Source organism: Prunus avium, chromosome 4 (assembly GCF_965620075.1).
Source record: "Prunus avium chromosome 4, drPruAviu1.hap1.1, whole genome shotgun sequence".
NCBI classification, from domain to species: domain Eukaryota; kingdom Viridiplantae; phylum Streptophyta; class Magnoliopsida; order Rosales; family Rosaceae; genus Prunus; species Prunus avium.
This window is the reverse complement of record NC_142287.1, coordinates 9,839,907-9,860,544: the sequence shown is the minus strand read 5'-3', so window position 1 is coordinate 9,860,544 and position 20,638 is coordinate 9,839,907. Positions and strand designations below refer to the sequence as shown.

Below are 20,638 nucleotides of genomic sequence, written 5' to 3'. Positions count from 1 at the left end.
TGTCGATGAGAGTGGCCCGTTTGGCCGACGTCCGGAGACGTGTCGATGATAGTGGCCCGTTTGGCCTACGTCCGGAGACGTGTCGATGAGTGTGGCCTGTTTGGGCTACGTCCGGAGACGTGTCGATGAGAGTGGCCAGTTTGGCCGACGTCCGGAGACGTGTCGATGAGTGTGGCCCATTTGGCCTACGTCCGTAGACGTGTCGATGTGTGTGGCCTGTTTGGCCTACGTCCGGAGACGTGTCGATTGCTTTTGTGAACACTTCATTGGAAAGAAATGCTTGAACTTGTATTGATGTCGATGTCACTACATTGCTTTATTGAACAAAAGAGATGAGTTGCACGGGTAACATCAAAAGTAACTTGGCTTCAATGAAGGTGAGGGAGGCTCGGCCGTCTGCTTAGAGGCGAGCTGATAGGTGAGGAGCTTCGTGGATAATACCCCTGGAGGTGATGGGCATTCCATTGTCTTTGTACCTCCTTCCCTTAAAAGATGATGCCAGGATCGTCTTCCATGACTGGGTAGCTGGTGACGGCTTGGGAGACGAAAGTCGCTTGCTTGATCTTTCTCTTCTGCTCCCTGGTGGTCAGCGCAGACTCTTGGAGTCGGCTAGAATCGTGTTGATCCGTATGACTTTTTTCGTGGAGGCTCATTGGCAACTGCATCACAATCCTTGATTTGCTGGATAGACCCCATTGCAATGAATTCCGTGCCATGGCCATCTCTGACCAGCTCTTCAAGGTGCCTTTTCCAGGCGAAACAGTCATTTGTGTAATGACCGTGCCCTTCATGGAATGCGCAATATCTACTGGTATCTTTCTTGGCTGGATTTCCCTTCAAAGGCGATGGTTTCTTCAACCAAGGCATGTCCCTTACTTGGGCTAGGATCTGGTGAATCGGGATAGTGAACTTGGTGTAGCTCTCAGTTGCTGGAGTATCTCCTTCAGGCTGTGATCTGCGCTTGCCTTCATCCTTGTTGTTGCCATTCCTTTGGCTTGCCTGCTCAGCCAGTTGATCGGCTTGCTTGGCAGCCTTCTTAGCGGCAATTCGGTCGTCGTCCCAAAGTGCATAGCGCTCTGCTGTTGCGAAAACTTCTTCCAGTGTTTGGCAGGGAGAGATGGTCAGGTCGCCATACAGCTCACACTCAGTTGGCAAGCCCCTCTTGAAGGCAGAGGACGCGACTTGGTCATCACATCCTATGATTTTTGCCTTCTCCGCCTTGAACCTCTTGATGTAGTCTCGGAGGGATTCGTCGAACTTCTTGCACAAGTTGAACAGATGGTCATGGTTCTTCTTAATCGTCCGATAAGAAGTGTATTCCTTGGTGAAGACATAAGCAAGCTCCTTGAAGCTGCTGATCGACCCGGATGCTCCTAGCAAAGTCATCGCAAACACTTTGCACATTAATGCGTCTTCAACCTTTTGGAGGATCATAACGCTTTTGAAATGCTTCAGATGACTTTCAGGATCAGAATCCCCTTTGAAGCATGTGAAAGAGGGTGTTGAGAATCGTTTCGGGGGAGCAGCCTGCTCGATTTCGGCTGTAAAAGGTGAGGAGTTTGCTCAGTCTACCTCCATGCGTAATGCATCATCGAAATTTCTGCCAATCCTTAAATCTCGAAGTCGGTTATTTACAAGGTTCTCAACATATTCCGCACACACAGTTGGTCGGTCACGCTGGTGACCTTCGCGATTTGGACGACGTTGATTGACTTCCTCGTTGGTTAGCAAGTGTCGACCTTCTCGGCTGTGCTGCCTAGGAGGTGTGTTGGTGAACTGCGCTTGCGAGGAATTTCTTGTAGCATGTCGACGGGAATTGGTTCTTCGGGAGCGGATAGCGGAGCGCCTTTCTTCACGATCCTCACTGTGGGGGTCGTCCGGTTGACCTCCCTGGGGGCCTGGCCTTTCGTGAACATTGGTCCTTGAACTCGATCCGGATGAGAAACTTCGTCTGCTTTGAGTGTGGCTTGCTGATGCTTGCGACATGTCGGCAAGCTGATCACGTTGTTGTCCATCTCCTTGTCTGCTTACTCCTGCTCGACCTGCTCGGTACCCATCGAACTGCATATCGGCCCGTTCGTCCATCCTTCTCTCTTCGCCCTGTTGTCCAAGGCCAAGGTTTTGAGCCAAATTTATTTGGTTGAGGAGCTGTCTCATCAAACTGTTTTGGTCATCCATTCTCTGAGTTAGCTGGTCAACTCTCATATTGAGGTATACTTGACTTCGTGGATCGGGAGGAGAGAAGTGTGTGGAGACCAATTGCACACGGGCTAGGGTTTCATTAGAGGTGTGAGCGGGAGCATGCGTCGAGTGTGGAGGCAATGGAGGGAATGGCTGAAGTTGCTCCAAGATTGGGCCAAAGTCGGCGGTGGTAGTGAGCCCACCTTGATGGGAGGTTCCACCATACTCGGCGGCAGTGCTATGAAGGTGGCTAGATCCGGCCACGGGGCCATGAGATGGTACGACGAAGGCTAGTGCAGTGGTCCCAGCTGGCGGTCCGGCAGGTGGCGCGGTGGTTTGTTGCGGGTTCATGGCGGCTAAAGGTGGTGGTGCCACCATGTCGATCGCGGGATCGTGGGAGAAGTAGCTTTGGGCCGTCACAGATTGAGCCATCGTGGCGGTCTTGCTCCTCGTGCGCTTGCTTCCAACCATGGTTATTTGGAAGGCTTCGGTGGATTGGAAAATAGGAGGAACGGATTCCTTGAGCACGCGTTGAGTATAACTCGTGCTCTCAATGAAAGCACCAAATGTTTGTGCAAATAATCTCGCGGGAGAATATTCGCTTCTAGATCCTTCAACCTTCGATCTTCCTTCTCTCTCCTTCTCGATTCCTGTAAAAAAGACTGGAGTAAATAGACCACACCCGGGGGGTGTTGGCCAAAGGCCCTCCGATGCCTAAGTTAGTTCGAGTGTTTGTAGGAAAACAATAGCTAAGCAAAGGGTACGGAGTTTGTATGGTGTAAACCGGGCGGGCGGAGCCGTGTGTGGTGGCCGGAGCCGTATGGAGAAAATATGGAGAGTGGAGAGTGGAGAGTGGAGAGGGAGAGAGAGCTTCGGGTATTTTCACGGGTTTTAGATGTAGGGTTTTTTGAAGTACCTTGAATGATGACTGAAGTCATCTATTTATAGGAGCCTCGGGGCTAGGGTTTCGTAGCCTCGGGACTAGGGCTTCATAGAGATCGAGTCGGACTTGAAAATATCTGAATTATCTCGTTAATTATAAGATAATATCCTATAATTAGGATATTATCCATTTGATAAGATAATACCTGAATTATTGATATTATCTCATTAATTATAAGATAATATCCCTTTATTGTGATAATATCCCAATTAATGATATTATCTTTATTAATTATGAGATAATACCATATAATTAAGATATTATCCAGATTAATTAATTATCCCAATACATGGTTCAATTAATTAATTTAAGGGATAATCTTCTTTTCCACGTGGCGTGCTCTGATTGGAGACGAAAATATTTGCTCCCACACCAACCACTCCAATTAGGAACGAACTGCTTTTGAACTTGAATTGTACAATTTCTTACACCTATTGATTTCGGATCGAGCCCAAAACTTGGGCAACATCATAATACGGTGGGAGGGGTCATTTGGTTAAGTTTGAGTGAAATCCGATCTCTAGAACTACCCAAAACACCAACTACTCCAATTAGGAACGAACTGCCTTTGAACTTGTCCAATTTCTTACACCAATTGATTTCGGATCGAGCCCAAAACTTGGGCAACACCATAATATGGTGAGAGGAGTCATTTGGTTAGTTTTGAGTGAAATCTGATCTCTAGAACTATGGAATACACCAACCACTCCGATTAGGAACAAACTGCCGTTGAACATAAATTGTCCAATTTCTTACACCTATTGATTTCGGATCAAGCCCAAAACCTGGGCAACATCATAATATGGTGGGAGGAGTCATTTGGTTAAGTTTGAGTGAAATCCGATCTCTAGAACTACCCAAAACACCAACCACTCCAATTATGAATGAACTGCCTTTGAACTTGAATTGTCCAATTTGTTACACCCATTGATTTCGGATCGAGCCCAAACCTTAGGCAACATCATAATATGGTGGGAGGAGTCATTTGGTTAAGGTTGAGTGAAATCCAATTTCTAGAACTACCCAAAACACCAACCACTCCAATTCGGAACGAACTGCCTTTGAACATGAATTGTCCAATTTCTTACACCTATTGATTTCGGATCGAGCCCAAAACTTGGGCAACCCCATAATATGGTGGGAGGAGTCATTTGGTTAATTTTGAGAGAAATCCTATCTCTAGAACTACCCAATACACCAACCACCCCAATCACGAACGAACTGGCTTTGAACTTGAATTGTCAAATTTCTTACACCTACTGATTTCGGATCGAGCTCAAAACTTGGGCAACATCATAATATGGTGGGAGGAGTCATTTGTTTAAGTGTGAGTGAAATTCGATCTCTAGAACTACCCAAAACACCAACCCTCCGATTAGGAACGAACTGCCTTTGAACATAAATTGTCCAATTTCTTACACCTATTGATTTCGGATCGAGCCCAAAACTTTGGCAACATCATAATATGGTGGGAGGATTCATTTCGTTAGTTTTGAGTGAAATCCGATCTCTAGAACTATGGAATACACCAACCACTCCGATTAGGAACGAACATCATTTGAACATAAATTGTCCAATTTCTTACACCTATTGATTTCAGATCGAGCCCAAAACTTGGGCAACATGAGAATATGGTTGGAGGAGTCGTTTGGTTAAGTTTGAGTGAAATCCGAGCTCTAGAACTACCCAAAACACCAACCACTCCAAATAGGAACGAACTGCCTTTGAACATGAACTGTCCAATTTCCGACACCTATTGATTTCGGATCGAGCCCAAAACTGGGGCAACATCATAATATGGTGGGAGGAGTCATTTGGTTAAGTTTGAGTGAAATCCGATAACTAGAACTACCCAAAACACCAACCACTCCAATTAGGAATGATGAACTGCCTTTGAACGTGAATTGTCAAATGTCTTACACCTATTGATTTCGGATCGAGCCCAAAACCTGGGCAACATCGTAATATGGTGGGAGGAGTGATTTGGTTAAGTTTGAGTGAAATTGGATCTCTAGAACTACCCAAAACACCAACCACTCCAATTAGGAACGAACTGCCTTTGAACTTGAATTGTCCAATTTCTTACACCTATTGATTTCGGATCGAACCCTCAACTTGGGCAACAACATAATATGGTGGGAGGATTCATTTGGTTAGTTTTGAGTGAAATCCGAGCTCTAGAACTATGGAATACACCAACCACTCCGATTAGGAACAAACTGCCTTAGAACATAAATTGTCCAATTTCTTACACCTATTGATTTCGGATCGAGCCCAAAACTTGGGCAACATAAAAATTTGGTGGGAGGAGTCATTTGGTTATGTTTGAGTGAAATCCGATCTCTAGAACTACCCAAAATACCAACCACTCCAACTAGGAACGAACTGCCTTTGAATATGAATTGTCCAATTTCCGACACCTATTGATTTCGGATCGAGCCCAAAACTAGGGCAACATCATAATACGGTGGGAGGAGTCAATTGGTTAAGTTTGAGTGAAATCCGATCTTTAGAACTACCCAAAACACCAACCACTCCAATGAGGAACGAACTGCCTTCGAAATTGAATTGTCCAATTTCTTACACCTATTGATTTCGGATCGAGCGCAAAAGTTGGGCAACATCATAATATGGTGGGAGGAGTCATTTGGTCAAGTTTGAGTGAACTCCAATCTCTAAAATTACCCAAAACACCAACCACTCCAATTAGGAACGAACTGCCTTTGAACTTGAATTGACCAATTTCTTACACCTATTGATTTCGGATCGAGCCCAAACCTTGGGGAACATCATAATATGGTGGGAGGAGTCATTTGGGTAAGTTTGAGTGAAATCCAACATCTAGAACTACGCAAAACACCAACCGCTCCAATTAGGAACGAACTTCCTTTGAACTTGAATTGTCCAATTTCTTACAACTATTGATTTCGGATTGAGCCCAAAACTTTGGCAACATCATAATATGGTGGGAGGAGTCAGTTGGTTAATTTTGAGTGAAATCCGATCTCTAGAACTATGGAATACACCAACCACTTCAATTAGGAACAAACTGCCTCTGAAGTTGAATTGTCCAATTTCTTACACCTATTGATTTTGGATAGAGCCCAAACCGTGGGCAACATCATAATATGGCGGGAGGAGTCATTTGGTTAATTTTGAGTGGAATCCGATCTCTTGAACTACCCAAAACACCAACCACTCCAATTAGGAACGAACTGCCTTTCAACTTGAATTGTCCAATTTCTTACACCTATGGATTTCGGATCGAGCCCAAAACTTGGGCAACATCATATTATGGGGGGAGGAGTCATTTGGTTAGTTTTGAGTGAAATCCGATCTCTAGAACTATGGAATAAACCAACCACACCGATTAGGAACGAACTGCCTTTGAACTTAAATTGTCCAATTTCTTACACCTATTGATTTGGGATTGAGCCCAAAACTTGGGCAACATCATAATATGGTGGGAGGAGTCATTTGGTTAAGTTTGAGTGAAATCCGATAACTAGAACTACCCAAAACACCAACCACTCCAATTAGGAATGATGAACTGCCTTTGAACGTGAATTGTCAAATCTCTTACACCTATTGATTTCGGATCGAGCCCAAAACTTGGGCAACATCATAATATGGTGGTAGGAGTCATTGGGTTAGTTTTGAGTGGAATCCGATCTCTTGAACTACCCAAAACACCAAACACTCCAATTCGGAACGAACTGGCTTTGAACTTGAATTGTCCAATTTCTTACACCTATTGATTTCCGATCGAGCCCAAAACTTGGGCAACATCATAATACGGTGGGAGGATTCATTTCGTTAGTTTTGAGTGAAATCCGATCTCTAGAACTATGGAATACACCAACCACTCCGATTAGGAACGAACATCATTTGAACATAAATTGTCCAATTTCTTACACCTATTGATTTCAGATCGAGCCCAAAACTTGGGCAACATGAGAATATGGTGGGAGGAGTCGTTTGGTTAAGTTTGAGTGAAATCCGAGCTCTAGAACTACCCAAAACACCAACCACTCCAAATAGGAACGAACTGCCTTTGAACATGAATTGTCCAATTTCCGACACCTATTGATTTCGGATCGAGCCCAAAACTGGGGCAACATCATAATATGGTGGGAGGAGTCGATTGGTTAAGTTTGAGTGAAATCCGATCTTTAGAACTACCCAAAACAACAACCACTCCAATTAGGAAGGAACTTCCTTCGAAATTGAATTGTCCAATTTCTTACAGCTACTGATTTAGGATCGAGCCCAAAACTTGGGAAACATCATAATATATGGTGGGAGGAGTCATTTGGTTAAGTTTGAGTGAAATCCGATCTCTAGAACTACCCAAAACACCAACCACACCAATTAGGAACGAACTGCCTTTGAACATGAATTGTCCAATTTCTTACACCTATGGATTTCGGATCGAGCCCAAAACTTGGGCAACATCATATTATGGGGGGAGGAGTCATTTGGTTAGTTTTGAGTGAAATCCGATCTCTAGAACTATGGAATAAACCAACCACACCGATTAGGAACGAACTGCCTTTGAACTTAAATTGTCCAATTTCTTACACCTATTGATTTGGGATTGAGCCCAAAACTTGGGCAACATCATAATATGGTGGGAGGAGTGATTTGGTTGAGTTTGAGTGAAATCCGATCTCTAGAACTAACCAAAACACCAACCACACCAATTAGGAACGAACTGCCTTTGAAGTTGAATTGTCCAATTTCTTACACCTATTGATTTCGGATCGAGCCCAAAACTTGGGCCACATCATAATATGGTGGGAGGAGTCATTTGGTTTGTTTTGAGTGAAATCCGATCTCTAGAGCTATGGAATACACCAACCACTCCGATTAGGAACGAATTGCCTTAGAAGATAAATTGTCCAATTTCTTATACCTATTGATTTCGGATCGAGCCCAAAACTTAGGCAACATCATAATATGGTGGGAGGGGTCATTTGGTTAGTTTTGAGTGAAATCCGATCTCTAGAACTATAGAATACACCAACCACTCCGATTAGGAACAAACTGCCTTTGAACATAAATTGTCCAATTTCTTACACCTATTGATTTCGGATCTAGCCCAAAACTTGGGCAACCACATAATATGGTGGGAGGAGTCATTTGGTTAAGTTTGAGTGAAATCCGATCTTTAGAACTATGGAATACACCAAACACATCGATTAGGAACGAACTGCCTTTGAACATAAGTTGTCCAATTTCTTACACCCATTGATTTCGGATCAAGCCCAAAACTTGGGCAACATTACAATACGGTGGGAGGAGTCATTTGGTTAAGTTTGAGTGGAATGCGATCTCTAGAACTACCCAAAACACCAACCACTCCAATTAGGAACGAATTGCCTTTGAACATGAATTGACCAATTTCTTACAGCTATTGATTTCGGATCGAGCCCTAAACTTGGGCAACATCATAATATGGTGGGGGAGTCATTTGGTTTGTTTTGAGTGAAATCCGATCTCTAGAACTATGGAATACACCAACCACTCCGATTAGGAACGAACTACCTTTGAACATAAATTGTCCAATTTCTTACACCAATTGATTTCGGATCGAGCCCAAAACTTGGGCAACATCATAATATGGTGGGAGGAGTCATTTGGTTGAGGTTGAGTGCAATCCGATCTCTAGAACTATCAAAAACACCAACCACTCCAATTAGGAACGAACTGCCTTTGAACTTGAATTGTCCAATTTCTTACAGCTATTGATTTCGGATCGAGCCCAAAACTTGGGCAACATCATAATATGGTGGGAGGAGTCATTTGGTTAGTTTTGAGTGAAATCCGATCTCTAGAACTATGGAGTACACCAACCACTCCGATTAGGAACGAACTGCCTTTGAACATAAATTGTCCAATTTCTTACACCAATTGATTTCGGATCGAGCCCAAAACTTGGGCAACATCATAATATGGTGGGAGGAGTCATTTGGTTGAGGTTGAGTGCAATCCGAACTCTAGAACTATCCAAAACACCAACCACTCCAATTAGGAACGAACTGCCTTTGAACTTGAATTGTCCAATTTCTTACACCTATTGATTTCGGATCGAGCCCAACACTTGGGCAACATCATAATATGGTGGGAGGAGTCATTTGGGTAGTTTTGAGTGAAATCCGATCTCTAGAACTATGGAATACACCAACCACTCCGATTAGGAACGAACTGCCTTTGAACATAAATTGTCCAATTTCTTACACCTATTGATTTCGGATCGAGCCCAAAACTTGGGCAATATCATAATATGATGGGAGGAGTCATTTGGTTAAGTTTGAGTGAAATCCTATCTCTAGAACTACCCAAAACACCAACCACTCCAACAAGGAACGAACTGCCTTTGAACTTGAACTGTCCAATTTCTTACACCTACTGATCTCGGATCAAGCCCAAAACTTGGGCAACATCATAATATGGTGGGAGGAGTCATTTGGCTCAGGTTGAGTGAAATCCAATCAATAGAACTACCCAAAACACCAACCACTCCAATTAGGAACGAACTGCCTTTGAACTTGAATTGTCTAATTTCTTACACCTATTGATTTCGGATCGAGCCCAAAGTTGGGCAACATCATAATATGGTGGGAGGAGTCATTTGGTTGAGTTTGAGTGAATCCCGATCTCTAGAACTACCCAAAACACCAACCACTCCAATTAGGAACGAACTGCCTTTGAACTTGAATTGTCCAATTTCTTACACCTATGGATTTCGGATCGAGCCCAAAACTTGGGCAACATCATAATATGGTGGGAGGAGTCATTTGTTTAGTTTTGAGTGAAATCCGATCTCTAGAACTTTGGAATACACCAACCACTCAGATTAGGAACCAACTGCCTTTGAACATAAATTGTCCAATTTCTTAAACCTATTGATTTCGGATCGAGCCCAAAACTTGGGCAACATCATAATAAGGTGGGAGGAGTCATTTGGTTAAGTTTGAGTGAAATCCGATCTCTAGAACTACCCAAAACACCAACCACTCCAATTAGGAACGAATTGCCTTTGAACTTGAATTGTCCAATTTCTTACACCTATTGATCTCGGATCAAGCCCAAAACTTGGGCAACAACATAATATGGTGGGAGGAGTCATTTGGCTGAGGTTGAGTGACATCCAATCAATAGAACTACCCAAAACACCAACCACTCCAATTAGGAACCAACTGCCTATGAACATAAATTGTCCAATTTCTTAAACCTATTGATTTCGGATCGAGCCCAAAACTTGGGCAACATCATAATAAGGTGGGAGGAGTCGTTTGGGAAAGTTTGAGTGAAATCCGATCTCTAGAACTACACAAAACACCAACCACTCCAATTAGGAACGAATTTCCTTTGAACATGAATTGACCAATTTCTTACAGCTATTGATTTCGGATCGAGCCCAATACTTGGGCAACAACATAATATGGTGGGAGGAGTCGTTTGGTTAGTTTTGAGTGAAATCCGATCTCTGGAACTAAGGCATACACCAACCACTCCGATTAGGAATGAACTGCCTCTGCACGTAAATTGTCCAATTTCTTACACCTATTGATTTCGGATCGAGCCCAAAACTTGGGCAACATCATAATATGGTGGCAGGAGTCATTTCGTTAGTTTTGAGTGAAATCCGATCTCTAGAACTACGGAATACACCAACCACTCCGATTAGGAACGAACTGCCTTTGAAATTGAATTCTCCAATTTCTTGCACCTATTGATTTCGGATGGAGCCCAAAACTTGGGCAACAGCATAATATGGTGGGAGGAGTCATTCGGTTGAGTTTGACTGAAATCCGATCTATAGAAATAACCAAAAGACCAACCACTCCAATTAAGAAGGAACTGCCTCTAAAGTTGAATTGTCCACTTTCTTACATCTATTGATTTCGGATCGAGCCCAGAACTTGGGCAACATCATAATAAGGTGGGAGGAGTCGTTTGGGAAAGTTTGAGTGAAATCCAATCTCTAGAACTACACAAAACACCAACCACTCCAATTAGGAACGAATTGCCTTTGAACATGAATTGACCAATTTCTTACAGCTATTGATTTCGGATCGAGCCCAAAACTTGGGCAACATCATGATATGGTTGGAGGAGTCATTTGGTTATGTTTGAGTGAAATCCGATATCTAGAACTATGGAATACACCAACCACTCCGATTAGGAACGAACTACCTTTGAACATAAATTTTCCAATTTCTTACACCAATTGATTTCGGATCGAGCCCAAAACTTGGGCAACGTCATAATATGGTGGGAGGAGTCATTTGGTTGAGGTTGAGTGCAATCCGAACTCTAGAACTATCCAAAACACCAACCACTCCAATTAGGAACGAACTGCCTTTGAACTTGAATTGTCCAATTTCTTACACCTATTGATTTCGGATCGAGCCGAAAACATGGGCAACACCGTAATATGGTGGGAGGAGTCATTCGGTTAGTTTTGAGTGAAATCCGATCTCTAGAACTATGGCATACACCAACCACTCCGATTTGGAACGAACTGTCTTTGAACATAAATTGTCCAATTTCTTACACCTATTGATTTCGGATCGAGCCCCAAACTTGGGCAACATCATAATATGGTGGGGGGAGTCATTTGGTTAGTTTTGAGTTAAATCCGATCTCTAGAACTATGGAATACACCAACCACTCCGATTAGGAACGAACTGCCTTTGAATATAAATTGTCCAATTTCTTACACCTATTGATTTCGGATCGAGCCCAAAACTTGGGCAACATCATAATATGGTGGGAGGAGTCATTTGGTTAAGTTTGATTGAAATCCGATCTCTAGAACTATGGCATACACCAACCACTCCGATTTGGAACGAACTGCCTTTGAACATAAATTGTCCAATTTCTTACACCTATTGATTTCGGATCGAGCCCCAAACTTGGGCAACATCATAGTATGGTGGGAGGAGTCATTTGGTTAGTATTGAGTGAAATCCGATCTCTAGAACTATGGAATACACCAACCACTCCGATTAGAAACGAACTGCCTTTCAACATTAATTGTCCAATTTCTTACACCTATTGATTTCGGATCGAGCCCCAAACTTGGGCAACATTATAGTATGGTGGGAGGAGTCATTTGGTTAGTTTTGAGTGAACTCCGATCTCTAGAACTATGGAATACACCAACCACTCCGATTAGGAACGAACTGCCTTTGAATATAAATTGTCCAATTTCTTATACCTATTGATTTCGGATCGAGCCCAAAACTTGGGCAACATCATAATATGGTGGGAGGAGTCATTTGGTTAAGTTTGAGTGAAATCCGATCTCTACAACTACCCAAAACACCAACCACTCCAATTAGGAACGAACTGCCTTTGAACTTGAATTGTCTAATTTCTAACACCTATTGATTTCCGATCGAGCCCAAAACTTGGGCAACATCACAATATGGTGGGAGGAGTCATTTGGTTAAGTTAGAGTGAAATCCGATCTTTAGAACTACCCAAAACACCACCCACTCCAATTAGGAACGAACTGCCTTTGAACTTGAATTGTCCAATTTCTTACACCTATTGATTTTGGATCGAGCCCCAAACATGGGCGACATCGTAAGATGGAGGGAGGAGTCATTTGGTTTTTGTTTGAGTGAAATCCGATCTTTAGAACTACCCAAAACACCAACCACTCCAATTAAGAACGTACTGCCTGTGAACTTGAATTGTCCAATTTCTTACACCTATTGATTTCGGATCGAGCCCCAAACTTGGGCAACATCATAATATGGTGGGAGGAGTCATTTGGTTAGTTTTGAGTGAAATCCGATCTCTAGAACTATGGAATACACCAACCACTCCGATTAGGAACGAACTGCCTTTGAATATAAATTGTCCAATTTCTTACACCAATTGATTTCGGATCGAGCCCAAAACATGGGCAACATCATAATATGGTGGGAGGAGTCATTTGGTTAAGCTTGAGTGAAATCCGATCTCTAGAACTACCCAAAACACCAACCACTCCAATTAGGAACGAACTGCCTTTGAACTTGAATTGTCCAATTTCTTACACCTATTGATTTCAGATCGAGCCCAAAACTTGGGCAACATCACAATATGGTGGGAGGAGTCATTTGGTTTGTTTTGAGTGAAATCCGATGTCTAGAACTATGGAATACACCGACCACTTCGATTGGGAACGAACTGCCTTTGAACATAAATTGTCCAATTTCTTACACCTATTGATTTCGTATCGAGCCCAAAACTTGGGCAACATCATAATATGGTGGGAGGAGTCATTTGGTTAAGTTTGAGTGAAATCCGATCTCCAGAACTACCCAAAACACCAAACACTCCAATTAGGAACGAACTGCCTTTGAACTTGAATTGTCCAATTTCTTACACCTATTGATTTCGGATCGAGCCCAAAACTTGGGCAACATCATAATATGGTCGGAGGAGTCATTTGGTTAGTTTTGTGTGAAATCCGATCTCTAGAACTATGGAATACACCAACCACTCCGATTAGGAACGAACTGCCTTCGAACATAAATTGTCCAATTTCTTACACCTATTGATTTCGGATCGAGCCCAAAACTTGGGCAACATCATAATATGGTGGGAGGAGTCATTTGGTTAAGTTTGAGTGAAATCCGATCTCTAGAACTACCCAAAACACCAACCACTCCAAATAGGAACGACTGCCTTTGAACTTGAATTGTCCAATTTCTTACTCCAATTGATTTCGGATCGAGCCCAAAACTTCGGCAACATCATAATATGGTGGGAGGAGTCATTTGGTTAGTTTTGAGTGAAATCCGATCTCTAGAACTGTGGAATACACCAACCACTCCGGTTAGGAACGAATTGCCTTTCAACATAAATTGTCCATTTTCTTACTCCGATTGATTTCGGATCGACCCCAAAACTTGGGCAACATCATAATATATGGTGGGAGGAGTCATTTGGTTAAGTATGGGTGAAATCCAATCTCTAGAACTAACCAAAACACCAACCACTCCAATTAGGAACGACTGCCTTTGAACTTGAACTGTCCAATTTCTTACACCTATTGATTTCGGATCGAGCCCAAAACTTGGGCAACATCATAATATGGTGGGAGGAGTCATTTGGTTAGTTTTGAGTGAAATCCGATCTCCAGAACTATGGAATACACCAACCACTCCGATTAGGAACGAACTGCCTTTGAACATAAATTGTCCAATTTCTTACACCTATTGATTTCGGATCGAGCCCAAAACTTGGGCAACATCATAATATGGTGGGAGGAGTCATTTGGTTAAGTTTGAGTGAAATCCGATCTCTAGAACTACCCAAAACACCAACCACTCCAATTAGGAACGAACTACCGTTGAACTTGAATTGTCCAATTTCTTACACCTATTGATTTCAGATCGAGCCCAAAACAGGGGCAACGTCATAATATGGTGGGAGGAGTCATTTGCGAAACTTTGAGTGAAATCCGATCTCTAGAACTAGCAAAAACACCAACCACTCCAATTAGGAACGAACTGCCTTTGAACTTGAATTGTCCAATTTCTTACACCTATTGATTTCGGATCGAGCCCAAAACTTGGGCAATATAATAATATGGTGGGAGGAGTCATTTGGTTTAGTTTGAGTGAAATCCGATCTCTAGAACTATGGAATACACCAACCACTCCGATTAGGAACGACCTGCCTTTGAACTTGAATTGTCCAATTTCTTACACCTATTGATTTCGGATCGAACCCAAAACTCGGGCATCATCATTATATGGTGGGAGGAGTCATTTGGTTAGTTTTGAGTGAAATCCGATCTCAAGAACTATGGAATACACCAACCACTCCGATTAGGAACGAACTGCCTTTGAACATAATTTGTCCAATTTCTTACACCTTTTGATTTCGGATGGATCCCAAAACTTGGGAAACATCATAATATGGTGGGAGCAGTCACTTGGTTAATTTTGAGTGAAATCCGATCTCTAGAACTACCCAATACACCAAACACCCCAATTAGGAACGAACTTCCTTTGAACTTGAATTGTCCAATTTCTTACACCTATTAATTTCGTATCGAGCCCAAAACTTGGGCAACCTCATAATATGGTGGGAGGAGTCATTTGGTTAGTTTTGAGTGAAATCTGATCTCTAGAACTATGTAATACCCCAACCACTCCGATTAGGAACGAACAGCCTTTGAACATAAATTGTCCAATTTCTTACACCTTTTGATTTCGGATGGAGCCCAAAACTTGGGCAACATCATAATATGGTGGGAGGAGTCATTTGGTTAAGTTTGAGTGAAATCCGTTCTCTAGAACTACCCAAAACACCAACCACTCCAATTAGGCACGAACTGCCTTTAAACTTGAATTGTCCAATTTCTTACACCTATTGATTTCGGATCAAGCCCAAAACTTGGGCAACATCATAATATGGTGGGAGGAGTCATTTCGTTATTTTTGAGTGAAATCCGATCCCTAGAACTACCCAATACAACAAACACCCCAATTAGGAACGAACTGCCTTTGAACTTGAATTGTCCAATTTCGAACACCTATTGATTTCGGCTCGAACCCAAAACTTGGGCAACAGCAGAATATGGTGGGAGGAGTCATTTGGTTAAGTTTGAGTGAAATTCGATCTCTAGAAGTAACCAAAACACCAACCACTCCAATTAGGAACGAACTGCCTTTGAACTTGAATTGTTCAATTTCTTACACCTATTGATTTCGGATCGACCCCAAAACTTGGGCAACATCATAATATGGTGGGAGGAGTGATTTGGATAATTTGGAGTGAAATCCGATCCCTAGAACTACCCAATACAACAAACACCCCAATTAGGAACGAACTGCCTTTGAACTTGAATTGTCCGATTTCTTACACCTATTGATTTTGGATCGAGCCCAAAACTTGGGCAACATCATAATACGGTGGGAGGAGTCATTTGGTTAAGTTTGAGTGAAATCCGATCTCTTGAACTACCCGAAACACCAACCACTCCAATTAGGAACGAACTACCTTTGAACATAAATTGTCCAATTTCTGACAAGTATTGATTTCGGATCGAGCCCAAAACTTGGGCGACCTCATAATATGGTGGGAGGAGTCATTTGGTTAGTTTTGAGTGAAATCCAATTTCTAGAACTACCCAAAACACCAACCACTCCAATTAGGAATGAACTGCCTTTGAATTTGAATTTTCCAATTTCTTACACCTATTGATTTCGGATCGAGCCCAAAACTTTGGCAACATCCAAATATGGTGGGAGGAGTCATTTGGTTAAGTTTGAGTGAAATCCAATCTTTAGAACTACCCAAAACACCAACCACTCCAATTAGGAACGAACTGCCTTTGAACTTGAATTGTCCAATTTCCTACACCAATTGATTTCAGATCGAGCCCAAAACTTAGGCAACATCATAATATGGTGGGCGGAGTCATTTGGTTAAGTTTGAGTGAAATTCGATCTCTAGAACTACCCAAAACACCAACCACTCCAATTAGGAACGAACTGCCTTTGAACTTGAATTGTCCAATTTCTTACACCAATTGATTTCGACTCGAGCCCAAAACTTGGGCAACAGCATAATATGGTGGAAGGAGTCATTGGGTTAAGTTTGAGTGAAATTCGATCTCTAGAACTACCCAAAACACCAACCACTCCAATTAGGAACGAACTGCCTTTGAACTTGAATTGTCCAATTTCTTACACCTATTGATTTCGGCTTGAGCCCAAAACTTGGGCAACAGCATAATGTGGTGGGAGGAGTCATTTGGTAAAGTTTGAGTGAAATTCGATCTCTAGAACTACCCAAAACACCAACCACTCCAATTACGAACGAACTACCTTTGAACATAAATTGTCCAATTTCTGACACCTACTGATTTCGGATCGAACCCAAAACTTGGGCAACATCATAATATGGTGGGAGGAGTCATTTGGTTAGTTTTGAGTGAAATCTGATCTCTAGAACTATGGAATACACCAACCACTCCGATTAGGAACGAACTGCCTTTGAACATAAATTGTCCAATTTCGTAAACATATTGATTTCGTATCGAGCGCAAAACTTGGGCAACATCATAATATGGTGGGAGGAGTCATTTGGTTAAGATTGAGTGAAATCCGATCCCTAGAATTACCCAAAACTCCAACCACACCAATTAGGAACGAACTGCCTTTGAACTTGAATTGTCCAATTTCTTACACCTATTGATTTTGGATCGAGCCCAAAACTTGGGCAACATCATAATATGGTGGGAGGAGTCATTTGGTTAGTTTTGAGTGAAATCCGATCTCTAGAACTATGTAATAACCCAACCACTCCGATTAGGAAAGAACTGCCTTTGAACATAAATTGTTCAATTTCTTACACCTATTGATTTCGGATGGAGCCCAAAACTTGGGCTACATCATAACGCGGTGGGAGGAGTCATTTGGTTAAGTTTCAGTGAAATCCGATCTCTAGAACTACCCAAAACACCAACCACTCCAATTGGGAACGAACTGCCTTTGAACTTGAATTGTCCAATTTCTTACACCTATTGATTTCGGATCGAGCCCAAAACTTTGGCGACCACATAATATGGTGGGAGGAGTCATTTGGTTAGTTTTGAGTGAAATCAAATTTCTAGAACTACCCAAAACACCAACCACTCCAATTAGGAACGAACTGCCTTGGAACTTGAATTGTCCAATTTCCTACACCAATTGATTTCGACTCGAACCCAAAACTTGGGCAACAGCATAATATGGTGGAAGGAGTCATTGGGTTAAGTTTGAGTGAAATTCGATCTCTAGAACTTCCCAAAACACCAACCACTCCAATTAGGAACGAACTGCCTTTGAACTTCAATTGTCCAATTTCTTACACCTATTGATTTCGGCTCGAGCCCAAAACTTGGGCAACAGCATAATGTGGTGGGAGGAGTCATTTGGTAAAGTTTGAGTGAAATTCGATCTCTAGAACTACCCAAAACACCAACCACTCCAATTACGAACGAACTACCTTTGAACATAAATTGTCCAATTTCTGACATCTACTGATTTCGGATCGAACCCAAAACTTGGGCAACATCATAATATGGTGGGAGAAGTCATTTGGTTAGTTTTGAGTGAAATCCGATCTCTAGAACTATGGAATACACCAACCACTCCGATTAGGAACGAACTGCCTTTGAACATAAATTGTCCAATTTCGTAAACATATTGATTTCGTATCGAGCGCAAAACTTGGGCAACATCATAATATGGTAGGAGGAGTCATTTGGTTAAGATTGAGTGAAATCCGATCCCTAGAATTACCCAAAACTCCAACCACTCCAATTAGGAACGAACTGCCTTTGAACTTGAATTGTCCAATTTCTTACACCTATTGATTTTGGATCGAGCCCAAAACTTGGGCAACATCATAATATGGTGGGAGGAGTCATTTGGTTAGTTTTGAGTGAAATCCGATCTCTAGAACTATGTAATACCCCAACCACTACGATTAGGAAAGAACTGCCTTTGAACATAAATTGTTTAATTTCTTACACCTATTGATTTCGGATGGAGCCCAAAACTTGGGCTACATCATAATGCGGTGGGAGGAGTCATTTGGTTAAGTTTCAGTGAAATCCGATCTCTAGAACTACCCAAAACACCAACCACTCCAATTGGGAACGAACTGCCTTTGAACTTGAATTGTCCAATTTCTTACACCTATTGATTTCGGATCGAGCCCAAAACTTTGGCGACCACATAATATGGTGGGAGGAGTCATTTGGTTAGTTTTGAGTGAAATCAAATTTCTAGAGCTACCCAAAACACCAACCACTCCAATTAGGAACGAACTTCCTTTGAACTTGAATTGTCCAATTTCCTACAACAATTGATTTCGACTCGAGCCCAAAACTTGGGCAACAGCATAATATGGTGGAAGGAGTCATTGGGTTAAGTTTGAGTGAAATTCGATCTCTAGAACTACCCAAAACACCAACCACTCCAATTAGCAACGAACTGCCTTTGAACTTGAATTGTCCAATTTCTTACACCTATTGATTTCGGCTCGAGCCCAAAACTTGGGCAACAGCATAATATGGTGGAAGGAGTCATTGGGTTAAGTTTGAGTGAAATTCGATCTCTAGAACTTCCCAAAACACCAACCACTCCAATTAGGAACGAACTGCCTTTGAACTTCAATTGTCCAATTTCTTACACCTATTGATTTCGGCTCGAGCCCAAAACTTGGGCAACAGCATAATGTGGTGGGAGGAGTCATTTGGTAAAGTTTGAGTGAAATTCGATCTCTAGAACTACCCAAAACACCAACCACTCCAATTACGAACGAACTACCTTTGAACATAAATTGTCCAATTTCTGACACCTACTGATTTCGGATCGAACCCAAAACTTGGGCAACATCATAATATGGTGGGAGAAGTCATTTGGTTAGTTTTGAGTGAAATCCGATCTCTAGAACTATGGAATACACCAACCACTCCGATTAGGAACGAACTGCCTTTGAACATAAATTGTCCAATTTCGTAAACATATTGATTTCGTATCGAGCGCAAAACTTGGGCAACATCATAACATGGTAGGAGGAGTCATTTGGTTAAGATTGAGTGAAATCCGATCCCTAGAATTACCCAAAACTCCAACCACTCCAATTAGGAACGAACTGCCTTTGAACTTGAATTGTCCAATTTCTTACACCTATTGATTTTGGATCGAGCCCAAAACTTGGGCAACATCATAATATGGTGGGAGGAGTCATTTGGTTAGTTTTGAGTGAAATCCGATCTCTAGAACTATGTAATACCCCAACCACTACGATTAGGAAAGAACTGCCTTTGAACATAAATTGTTCAATTTCTTACACCTATTGATTTCGGATGGAGCCCAAAACTTGGGCTACATCATAATGCGGTGGGAGGAGTCATTTGGTTAAGTTTCAGTGAAATCCGATCTCTAGAACTACCCAAAACACCAACCACTCCAATTGGGAACGAACTGCCTTTGAACTTGAATTGTCCAATTTCTTACACCTATTGATTTCGGATCGAGCCCAAAACTTTGGCGACCACATAATATGGTGGGAGGAGTCATTTGGTTAGTTTTGAGTGAAATCAAATTTCTAGAGCTACCCAAAACACCAACCACTCCAATTAGGAACGAACTTCCTTTGAACTTGAATTGTCCAATTTCCTACACCAATTGATTTCGACTCGAGCCCAAAACTTGGGCAACATCATAATATGGTGGAAGGAGTCATTGGGTTAAGTTTGAGTGAAATTCGATCTCTAGAACTACCCAAAACACCAACCACTCCAATTAGCAACGAACTGCCTTTGAACTTGAATTGTCCAATTTGTTACACCTATTGATTTCGGCTCGAGCCCAAAACTTGGGCAACAGCATAATGTGGTGGGAGGAGTCATTTGGTAAAGTTTGAGTGAAATTCGATCTCTAGAACTACCCAAAACACCAACCACTCCAATTACGAACGAACTACCTTTGAATATAAATT

The 20,638-nt window shown here is 42.1% G+C and overlaps 1 protein-coding gene across 1 annotated transcript; it reads right to left on the bottom strand.

Annotated features, from left to right (window-relative positions):
* Positions 1–609: 609 nt before the first annotated feature.
* LOC110751564 (uncharacterized) lies at positions 610–1,386 on the bottom strand. The gene has a single exon (XM_021952056.1). The coding sequence runs from the start codon at positions 1,384–1,386 to the stop codon at positions 610–612; it is 777 nt and encodes a 258-aa protein (XP_021807748.1).
* Between the last annotated feature and the right edge of the window lie 19,252 nt (positions 1,387–20,638).